Raw genomic sequence first — 11,482 nt, 5'->3', positions numbered from 1 at the left:
ACGCCTGCATTTGGTTAAAAGGACATGGGACACGGGGCGGGGGGGATACTACTCAGCAATAAAAAGGAACAGACTCTTGATACCTGCAACATCATTGGATGGATCTCAAGGGCATTGTGCAGAGTGAAGCAAGCCACTTACTGAACAGTTCTATTTATAGAACATTCTCCAAATGACAAACCTGTAGAGGTAAAACACAGTTCTGTGGCTGCCAGGGCTGGGATCGTATGAGAGGAGGAAGGGCGTGGGAGTGACTAGGAAGGGGGGGCACAGGGACACCTTTGTGGTGCAGAGCAGTGATTGGGGTGGTGGTAAAATGGATCTATACTCGTGACAAAATGGCATTGAATTAGACACACGCAGTGTGCCGATGTCAATTTCCTGGTTTCGATATCGTACTAGAGACAGTTAAAATGCCTCCACTGGGGGGAAGTGGGTGAAGGGTACAAGGACCTCTCTGTACTATCTTCACAACTTCCTGTGAATCTGTAATTATTTAAAAACGAAAAGCGAAAAGAACAAAACAAAAAGGAGATGGTGGTCACGAGGCTATGATTTGATGAGATGCATCCTCATCGTAAAACATCCATGGAGCCTTGTTGTAAGGCTTTTACTTGATTTCTTGCCTCTTTTACCAAAGACATCATTGTACACTGAGGTTCCTTTACCTAAGTCCTCCTGGATGCAATCCAGAATGTTCTATCCCACTAAATGTTGTTACCGCAAGGTTCTAATACATGAGTGTAGCAAGAGGAGCATGACATGTTCAGTCTAGGCGCACAGAACATCAGCTCAGAAAGGCTTTCATTTAGAGTAGGTCCAGAATGGAGAAGGGGCCCAGCCAAAGTCACCAAGTAGTCGATGGCAGCAACAGGACTGGAGGCGGGATCTGGTGCCCAGCCCGGAGCCCAGAGCCCCTCCATTCCACCCACCTGCCAACTCTCCTGGCAGCTCTTCATCCCAGAGTTTTGAGGTGGCATTAAAATTCAGAACTCATCCGAGGTTAACTCTGAAAGCAACATCCAAAGAACGCATCAATGCCAACAGGGCATCTCTTTTAATTGCCTATTCACGCAGATAGATTGTCTTTTCATGTTCGGAGCTAAACTTGGAGGCATGTCCTTTCATAGGGCACTCATTACCCCACTGCCTCATCAGTAATGGGAACTAATGTGCAACGTGATTGCTGAGTACGAGTTCTATTTTCTCCTACCAAGCAGGAAGTTTAAAATCTGCTGGGTTATTTTTAAAGAGTGTGAAAAAATAGGCATCCTACCAGCTTCCCGGTGGTCCTGTCCAAGACACATGCTGTTTTACCCAAGGCACTGGCCAGGTTGGGAGGGACACAGGTGATGTGAAGTTTCACCAGGAGGATTTCTCAGTGGAGGGGTGGGGCATGAGGGTCCACATACTCAAGTGGCAGGAAAGGACGAGGGCTAGCTGCCACTTTGTTGAGGACAGTGATCCTGGCATTTTCTGGAATTGACAATTGGTGTTTTTTTCCCCTGGGGATTTGTGACTACCTGTCTCCTCTTCAGCCATGGTCCCCAACCCTGGACTGAGAGTCGAACCAGTGGGTCTGTCCCTGCTCGGTCATTTGCGGGGCGTTGGACTCACGTCAAATGGGTCACAAATGTGAGTCTCACGTTACCGAGTAGATGAGGAGTTAGGGAGAGCGAATCCCTGCAACTCTAATATTTAGCAAATATAGTAATAGCGTGAAAGCATTTTTAGTACTTATATTTAGTATTTATATGAAATATTTACAGTACTTATATGAAGGAAAATCTAGTTGAACTTGGCTTCCATTGACTTAAACATTTCTTGATCACTGACTTTGTGTGAGGTACCATGCTAGGAACTAGGATTGCAATAGAGCTGTTTTTGGAGAAGTTCTCCACATTCCCTGGAACAAGTAGCACGACCCTAGAGATCACAAACCACCCTGGGAATGGCTGCGGTAGAAAGTTCTAGAAATGAAGGACAGCTGATGGGCACTGAGGAGGGCACTTGAGGTAATGAGCACTCAGTCTTATATGCAACTGATGAATCCCTAAATTCTATCTCTGAAACTAATAATACACTATGTGCTAACTAAATTGAATTTAAATAACAATAGTTTAAAAAAAGGAATGAAGGGCAGAATTGTTAACCCTCCCTTCCTTGTGTGACTCATCAGGTTCTCCTTCCCTCTGCTTGGGTCTTACAAGTCTGGAAGTGCCTTTCTCTGTTACTGTGTAGGGCCTGTACAAAATAGTTTGCTTAATCTTCTCAACGATGCTATTAACTAGTTATATTTACACCAATTTTTCAGAAGAGATAAACGAAAACTGGACTTTGTGAGTGACTTGTCCAGTGTCTCAGGGCTAGCCAGGGACTGTACTGGCTTGGACACGTGAACGTTTCCAGACCAGCTTGCAGCCCGAAGCTTGGCAATGGCTGGGCATCTCCCTGATGGGAACCCTCAAGCCAAGAAGCCCAGGAAACCGTCTTGCAGTGTGTCTGGTCGGGCCAGTCGGAAAGGGATCTAGAGTGGTGTGATATGGATCTGCGCCCATTCGTCTGTGACTCAAGCTAGCGACTGCCAAGCGGGGGGCAGAGGGAGCGAGCGCGGAATTTGAAGACGACAGGGAACCCAGGACTAGGGAAATAAAAGATTTTCTCCAACGGCTGTGTGGGATCCACCCTGCCTGAACACGGCGCAGTGATAGACAAGGTGGGATGAAACAAGGCCCAGCTGGACTAACACTTTTGGCCTGGGGCTTCACAGGGAAAAACAACGCAAGCCACAGAACCGGAATCACAGGACTAAACAATCTCAGGGGCGGAGAAGATCTTAGAAGCCCTTCCATCCAACCGGACCCTGAGGGGTGACTACGCTGTCTTCTAGCTTCTGCCTCCCGTGATGGGAGCTCACACCTTGATCCCCATTTTGGGTGGGCTTCTCCTTCTTTTGGGAAGCATGGATGACATTTAAATACAGTATATACAAGACCAACCACACATGGGCATTTTGGGGGCCGCAGAAGCCAAGTTGGGGCCTTTGTGTTTAATCAGGTGGCTGCATGCACACCCTCCTTCCAATTCCTCCTAGCCGTGGAAGGGGTGGAGGGTGCTTTGTGGCGGGCAGGTGGGCTCAGCCTTCTCCCCTCAAGCTGTTAAGGGCCTCATATGCTACGGGCTTCACTAAGGACTGAATGACAAAGGACTGAACGACAAAGCCTCCCGTCAGAGAAGTAAAAGGCAAATGCCGTACCATATACTTGATCTTTGCAAAAGGAATAAATCAAATGGCGTACTCACCCGAGGCCACACAGAGGGTGATGCAGGGCCAAGAGGGTGATGCAGGGCCAAAAATAAATCGACCTTCTGTTCTCCAGGCCTGACTCAGAGTTCTGGCCCCCGGCCCTCGGATACTTCTTAAAGAAACAGAGCTTGCCTGCTAAGCAGGGCCCAGGGGCTAGTGAGGTCAGCAGTTTACTGGGCCTCCCTGGCCCAGGCCTCCTTGCCCTGGCTTCCTGTAGGTCTTGTGGGTGAGCCAGGGGATATCAGTCTCCACCCAGCCCCGGGCTGGGCCAGAGCGGACCAGGTGGGGCCTTGGTTTGACCTCAGTGATGAGGATACCCAAGAAGAGAGCTGCTTGTCCCTCTGTGACCCCCCTGCACCCCAGATGCTGCCGCCACCACAAACATCAAGTCAGGCTGGCCCTCGGTGGGAGACACGCCATGTGGGGAAAACTTCTTTTTCTCCATCTTCCCACCCCCCAGAAAGCTTCCTTAAGGCACGCAAGTGACAGCCAGAGCTAAACGCTCTGCAGGCCGATTAGCTGCATTAGGCCAGTGGCCGGGGTGGTGGCGCCTGTAAGTCCTCCAAGGGGGGGCACCCACAGGTGTATGCAGACCCCGGGGACTCGAGCCTGCACACCAACCTCTGCTTGACAGAGCGGACAGGTGGCGGCCCACTGCCAACGACACGAGCCCGTCTTTCACCTCGTGTCTTCATTTTCCTCGACTCTTTCTGCAGGGCCACATTTTCCAGTCTTTCAACTGAATGAAGTTCTCAGGCCCCACCTGCCGGGAAAGAGCTCGCTCGTACCACACACACGATGCGCGGCTTGGGAAAATCATTTAATGACAGAGAAAGCACACACCAGACTATAACAGAAGCCCGTCGGGAGTTGCCCCTGCACAACTCGGAGGCCAGAGGCCCCCAGCTAGCATAAGACATTCGCGGGGAAGTCAGTCGTGGTGAAGGGAACATCATACAGCATTTCTGAGAACACAGAGGAGGAAGGAGGCAGCGGTGACTCACACACTGGCTGTGGATCTTCTGGAACGTGGCCTCCTCCGCAGGCAGTTTCGCTCTCCCCCCACCCACCCCCCCTTCATCTGATGGTAGGGCCTGGGGAGGTTTGCAAATGACCAAGTAGGAGAGAGGCCTCGTGGATCCAAATCACTTGAGGGCCAATGATGTAGGCAGACGCGGCCCAGGCGCTCCATGGGTCACACCCATGTAACTTGGCATTAGTCCTCTGGACGGTGGCTCAGGGAGCAAGTACGATGGGTAACAGCAGCTTCTCTAGAGTCTAGGGTCTGGGCACGACTTCGCAAAGGCATGCTAGGAAAGAGGTTTACCCATGAGACTTTGCCAACCCCAAAGGCTGAAAGTCATTCTCGTTTCTAACTAGGTTTCAAATTAACGGACAAGAAAAAAAAAAAAAAGGCAGCAACTCAAAAATTACTTGGAATATTGTGGCACTTCACCAATCTCTTTTGCTTATAATATATGGCAGAGCAAAACGGAACCCTGTCGATATAAACTTTCATTACAGATAACCCTATAACTGTACACTCTCAGAATACAGAAAGAATCCTTCCTATCGTACATGTTTCATCTTTAAAAATAATCTAACATAGTCATATTATCTGGCTAGTAACAAACTATTAACATCTTCTGAGAATACAGAGAAAACTTTGGGATTAACAGTAAATCCCCTGGCGTGCGCCCTCCCCACCCCCCATCAGCATCATCTATGAACACATTTCTGCAAAAGCATCCCAGAATCATTGTTAAAGGAAAGGAATATGTTCTAGTTTTCACCAAATGGATTTTTAGCAAGAAGTGATGGAACATTTTTTACCTTGGCAAAAATGAAGCACAAACATAACATTTCACTGGTTCGGGCCCATGCAAATGCATGTCTTGTTATGTGGGGGTGTTTTATTCTCACCCCGAAATCACGATTAGCATGCACATTGTTTTCAACTATCAGGTTAGAGATAATTATTGGCAGTGCACCTCTCTGTGTAACCATGATCACTAAGGCAAGATTATTATTTTACCTTGTATAGACTATCAGCAATATCTTGTCAAATGCATGTTTATATAGTATAGACCTGCAACTTACTGTTTTTTTAAAAACGAAAACAAAAAACAAAACTCAAAACACAGATCCCTAAACACAACTCAATTGAAAATGAACTGTTAAGCTTTTAGAAATAGATTTTAAACTACAAGGCTGCCCTGTTTTTTTGTTTTGTTATGAACATTTTAAAAAGTTCCCACCCCTAAAAATTTGCCAAATTATTTCTTCGCTATTGGTAACAGTCTCGCGAATTCGCTACCATGGCTGACTCTCCCTGAACTGCAGTGACGAAGGTCCTTCATGGGAACACGACGCTCGTCAGGGTCAGACCAGTTACGTTCTCCGGCTCTCAACCGGCAACCCAGACGACCTTTAGTCCTCAATCCATCCATTGGACGGTGGTCCCGGCGATGGGTGTTTGACCGCCCCAGGGGTGCTTTCCGATGGGCTTGGCTTGGCTGCCCCATGTTGACCTTCGCGCGCTGGGCCCCACTGCCATCTGACTAGTGGCATGTCCTTTGTTTTTCAACAGGAACGCACGGGAGCTGAAATTGCTTATTCGAGAGAAGCTGAGGCAGTAGACAGCTCCTTGGCCTAGCCAAAAACAGACGCCAGGTGAACTCGGTATGTGTTTGTGTGAAGCTGATGCAGCAGCAGGATCTGGAAAGTCCCCGGGGACCGTTCCCTGCTCTGGACGTTTCATACGACAGAACCTTTGGAAGAGGACAGGTGGATTGACTGAATCCTGATGGCCAACGTCCTCTGTAAGTCCTGGAGCACATCCTGGCCTGTCCCTTCGCCATTTTTGTCATAGAGGAGCTGCTTGAAGGCCTCGTTTTCGATGAGGACCATCATGTTTTTGAGAAAGTAGCCTTCACAGTACGCGGAGAGCTCTGTGACTCCAAGGAACTGTGGAGAGAGACAGGAAGCAGGAGGAGATTATGTTTCTGAAATGCACCTGGCTGCCTGCATGCCTATGAGTGGAGAACAGCCGTGAAGGTAGACTGACGACAACAACAGCCCTGTATTCGCCTAGAGGGCTGGGGCTCATTTCTCCGCGGCTTGGCCCTGTGACTTCCTCAGGCCAACAGCAGGGGGCAGCAGTGAGAGCTGCCAATCCCGAGCGAGCTTTAAGAGGCCAGGTGTGGACTTTGCGCTCTTGCTCAGAACCCGGGCTCTGCAGCAGAACAGGCCCAGGCGAGCCTGCTTGGAGGGTGAGCGGCTCCAGGAAACTGAGAGGAGACAGGGACAGAGCCCAGCCAGGGTCACCAGAGCCAAGCACAGAGGACCAGCCAGCTGACTTCAGAAGCAAGGCCCGTGGAGACCAAAAGACAGAAGCCTTACAAGCTCTGGAAGCTGTAGAAAAGGTCTGAAGATAGCCAACCGACATATCCACATTTACTTCTGTGCCTCAAACATGAGTCCCTCCACCAGGCTCAGTGAGAGCCTGTCGACTCATGGGCTGAAAAGTGCTTACTGGTTTAACCTTTGGGTTTTGCGTTTCTTTGTTGTACGGTAGCTAACCCGCACATGAATGGAGTTGCAGACACAGCTCTAAGCTCTTCAAGTATTAGCCCATTCGACTCTCACAGCAATCCCGAGTGGGCACGGACGACCTATGCCCCGGATTTAGGGCAGTGGTTTCTCAACCAGGGGTGATTTTGCCTCCCAGGGGACATCTGGAAAAGCCTGGAGGCAGTCTGGTTGTCACAACTGGGTGGTGGTGATGATGTACGTACTATCGGCATCTAATGGGTGGAAGCCAGGGATGCTGCTAAAGCTCTCACGATGCACAGGACAGCCCCTGCCGCAGAGGATCCTGCAGCTCAAGCTGTCAGTGCCGAGGCTGAGAAAGTGATCTAGAGACGGGGTTCCTCACAGACTAAGCCAGTGGGGAAGGGATTATGTTGACCTAGCTCAGGGGCCAAGCCGAGGGCTTGGCAGATGGCAGACACTTAGCTTTGTTGAATGTATGAGTGAACAGTTAACTAACAGAGTAACAGACTCACAGTGAACATTTACCGAGTGCTTACAATACGCCAGGCACCTTGCAAGGCACTTCGCGTGCATCATCTCATTTAATCTTCAACTTTCCTGGAGGCAGGCGTATTACCACCTCCAATTTACAGACGAGGAAACGGACAAGAGAGTAACTTACAAAAAAAAATCATGCAGTGCGTCCAGGGCAGAACCAGGAATGGAACCCTGGTAATTCAATCCTTAAGGCTGTGTGCTTAACCATCAAGACATTGCCTCCAGCCTGACACCATTACTCAGAGGGTGGGTATTTAGCTGCATGCATGTGCCTGGTGGAGGGACTCATGTTTGAGGCACAGAAGTAAATGTGGATATGTCGGCTGGCTGTCTTCAGACCTTTTCTACAGTTTCCAAAGCCTGTAAGTCTATCACAATGAACTGGATGCTCAGAAGTTGTTAAGTGCCCCTTGAGATGACATCCTGCTGCTTTATTTAGATGAATTATCTAAATCATCTAAATGCTGAATCATTCTTCTGAACTCCCTAATATCCTGTCCTTTAAACTAGAGATGCACTTTAAGTTGGTAGATGTGGAATGGTGCAATGATAATGAGCAGTGCCAACAGGGTTTCAGTGGAATGAGCTGGAACACTTGGTTTCAAGTTGGGGCTCCCCCACCTTCCTGAATATGTGACCAGGGCTGGGTCACTTGGCCCCTAGCTTGGGTTCATCATTTTCAAAATGAGAATTAGGACACCAGCATCCCAAGTCTTGTTGGGATGATTTATGGCATGATTCTGTCATTTGTCACACTTAGGAGAGGCAGAGCTAAGGGAGGGGACTCTGGGATCTTTCCTTCCTCCCTCCCTCCTTCCTTCCTTTCTTCCTGATTTATGACTTTAGCCATCAGCTGTTGGGCAAGTATATAATCTCTCTTTGCCTCAAAATTCCTATCCGTAAAATGGGGATGATGATAATACCTACTTAATAGTCTGTTGTTGAGACTGAATGAGATAATGCAAGGAGTGTCAGGGTAACGGTCAACTGTAGTCAGCACTCACTGCTAGTTGTCATTATAAATGTAAACTATCACTCTCCTTCTCACCAACTGGTATCCAGTGACCCACATGGACAAAGTACGTGGCCAGGCTGGGAGAAAGGGAACTGACTGTATCTACAGAACCTAGCCCAGGGGCGCCTGGGTGGCTCAGTTGGTTGAGAATCTGACCCTGGGTTTTGGCTCAGGTCATGATCTCACGGTCGTGGGATTGGGCCCCACATCAGGCTCCGTGCTCAGTGGGGAATCTGCTTAAAGATTCTCCCCCTTTGCCCCTTCCCCCCGCCTATAAATAAAAATACATCTTAAAAAAAAAGCACCTAGCCCAGCTAACTGGCCCTTAGAAGGACCACGCCTGTAACCATGAACTCACTGACGCCATGTGCTAATTCACTGAGCCAACGGCAACTCTGTGTATAAAAACCATGTGCAACCTTATGCAAATCAAATCACTTTTCTGTGCCTCAGTTTCCCCAGTTATAGAATGAAGGGAATGAACCAGAGGCACCAGGTAATTATGAGGTCTCTGAGAGATCCAGAAGATGTGGTGAGGTTTATCAGGTGAGAGGGCTTGTTACCACCCAATGTTCACATTGGGGCTGGGAGAGATCTTAGGAATGCTTTCATTCTTTCTTTTTTTTTTTTTTTTTAAAGATTTTATTTATTTATTTGAGAGAGAGAGAATGAGAGAGAGCACATGAGAGAGGGGAGGGTCAGAGGGAGAAGCAGACTCCCTGCCGAGCAGGAAGCCCGATGCAGGACTCGATCCAGGGACTCCAGGATCATGACCTGAGCCGAAGGCAGTCGCTTAACCAACTGAGCCACCCAGGCGCCCGCTTTCATTCTTTCAACATGAACCCTGCTCTTAGAGTCACAGAGTAAAAGCCCTCACTGTACAGGCAGGGAAACTGAGGCTCAGAGTTGCCTATCTTTGATTCTGTGGACACAGAGAGCATCCCCCTTTACCACACCTGGCCATTCACTTTGTATACGAATGTCACTCAGCATAAGGTAGTGTAAGTGGAGAACAGTAAGTGTAAATGGAGAACAGTAAATACTTACATTTATATTTGGTGATATTTATTCAATGGTGACTATACATCAGACCCTTGACCACCTCCACACAGCTAATTACTGACAGAACTGGGGTGCGGACTCTCATCTCCGGGACCAGTGGTTGGCAAACTGTGGGCCTGTGGGCAAAATCTGGCCCACTAACTGCTTCGGTAAATAAAGTTTTATTAGAACACAACCACATCCATCATTTACGTATCGTCTGTGGCTGCTTTTGTGTGACTGCGGCAGAGTCGAGGAGGTAAAACAGCAACTGTATGGCCTGTGTGGAAATATTCACCTGGCCTTCCACAGAAAAGTCTGCTGACCTCTGTCCCTAGACTGTAATTTTTCAAGGGCAGAGACTATGTCTTACTAATTTATTATATTCTGATGAATACAGTTCCTGGTAAACAGTGGGTGCTCGATGAACACTAATGAATCCCCTGGGTTCCAAACCTGTGTTCTTTCTAGCACAGTGCACTGTTGAGCTTACTGCACTAGCTTAGATTCAATTTGATGAACCAGCCTATTCTTTTTCCCAGGTTGAAAGATAATCCGAAAGGGCCATCAGAAGCTCCAGGCACCCCCCCCTTTTTTTTTTTTAAGATTTTATTTATTTGTCAGAGAGGGAACACAAGCAGGGGAAGTGGGAGAGGGAGAAGCAGGCTTCCCGCGGAGCAGGGAGCCCGATGCGGGGCTCGATCTCAGGACCCTGTAATCATGACCTGAGCCAAAGGCAGACGACTGAGCCACCCAGGCGCCCCCCCAGGACCCCTTTTTCATGACTGAATAGTTTGGAACAGCTTTGCCGGAGGAAAACAAGATGGCTAAGCCATGCATTTATGGGATGGTCTTCTCATCTGTATAAGATTCCACAGCTGTCTCAGTTAGATGTCATATAGAGGTATTGTTGCCCAGGGCGTTGACATTTGGAGCATTGTTATTAGCGTGTAAATGCCTGTGTTTCCTGGGGTTCCAAACCCAGAGTTGGTTTCTTTCTTTTCCATCTTTTACTAAACTAGCCTCAATTTGCAGCCCAGTCTGCCAGGAATAGAATCCAGGCAGCATGTGATCATCAGTGGTGGGGCAGTACCCAGAGCCCAGGGAAGCAGCACAGAGAAAGGGCACGGGCTGGCTGGCTTTGCCCTGCCCTCCATGCAAGTATCACGAGGGGCCGACTTTTGCATTGGAAACACAGCAGGATGTGGCCTGGGGCCGCGGCAGTGGCTGGTGTGTGTAAAAGGCAAAGCTCTGGCTACAAAGGTGTATACGCCAAAGGGGGAGCTCCCTGCCAGAGGTATTCAAAGCCTGCAGCACACGTGTATTCCCAGCCTGGGCTCACACCGCATCCGGCTGCATTATTAAATATGAGAGCTACGGAAGCCGCTTGCCAAGGAGCCTGGAGTGATTAAAATGGATCGCTGTCAAGAGGACGGGCCACGGCAAATCCACTGCTGGATGCTGGGTTCACAGGGCACTTGGAGTGTCCATGGCCAGGGGAGGGGAAGAACTACAAGCTAATAATCAGGCTCTCCTCTTGGGTAGAGAGCAGCCTCTGGATGCTTTCCTGCAAAGTCATCAGTTTAAGATTTAAAAAAAAAAATGTACCGTGTCCTGAGAAACCAGATTTTGGTAAAACCTTCACTTAACTAAAATACCTGGTGCGTGTGCGTGCATGTGTGTGCGTGTGCGTGTGTAGGAAACAGCTTGTAGTTGTTGATTTACTGATGACCAATCAGAAGATCTTTTCTGAGTATCAACAATTATTGCACATATTTCAAACATTTATTAGGCCAGACAATAAACACAAAGTTAGGAACCTGTGCTTTGGAGTAAGACAAATCTAGACTTACACTTCTGGGTATATGCCCCAAAGAACTAAAAGCAGAGACTTGAACAGATACTTGTCCCCCCCCCCCCCCCCCGGCATGTTCATAGCAGCATTATCCACAGTAGCCAAAGAGTGGAAGCCATCTAAGTGTCCAATGACAGATGAATGGATAGACACAGTGTGGTCTCCCCATACA

At 48.6% G+C, this 11,482-nt stretch overlaps 1 protein-coding gene across 1 annotated transcript in view; it reads right to left on the bottom strand.

Moving 5' to 3' along the window:
* Positions 1-4,110: 4,110 nt before the first annotated feature.
* The window catches only part of ABTB3 (ankyrin repeat and BTB domain containing 3), a 284,577-nt gene continuing 277,205 nt past the window's right edge, over positions 4,111-11,482 (bottom strand). Inside the window, exon 17 of the mRNA XM_081822359.1 lies at positions 4,111-6,274. Coding sequence (XP_081678485.1) covers positions 6,065-6,274 — 210 coding nt within the window. The 3' untranslated portion in view covers positions 4,111-6,064. The remainder of the gene's footprint in view (positions 6,275-11,482) is intronic.

Source organism: Leptonychotes weddellii, chromosome 5 (genome assembly GCF_054177405.1).
Source record: "Leptonychotes weddellii isolate Sample4059 chromosome 5, ASM5417740v2, whole genome shotgun sequence".
In the NCBI taxonomy this organism is placed as follows: domain Eukaryota; kingdom Metazoa; phylum Chordata; class Mammalia; order Carnivora; family Phocidae; genus Leptonychotes; species Leptonychotes weddellii.
This window is presented reverse-complemented; position numbering and strand designations above follow the sequence as displayed.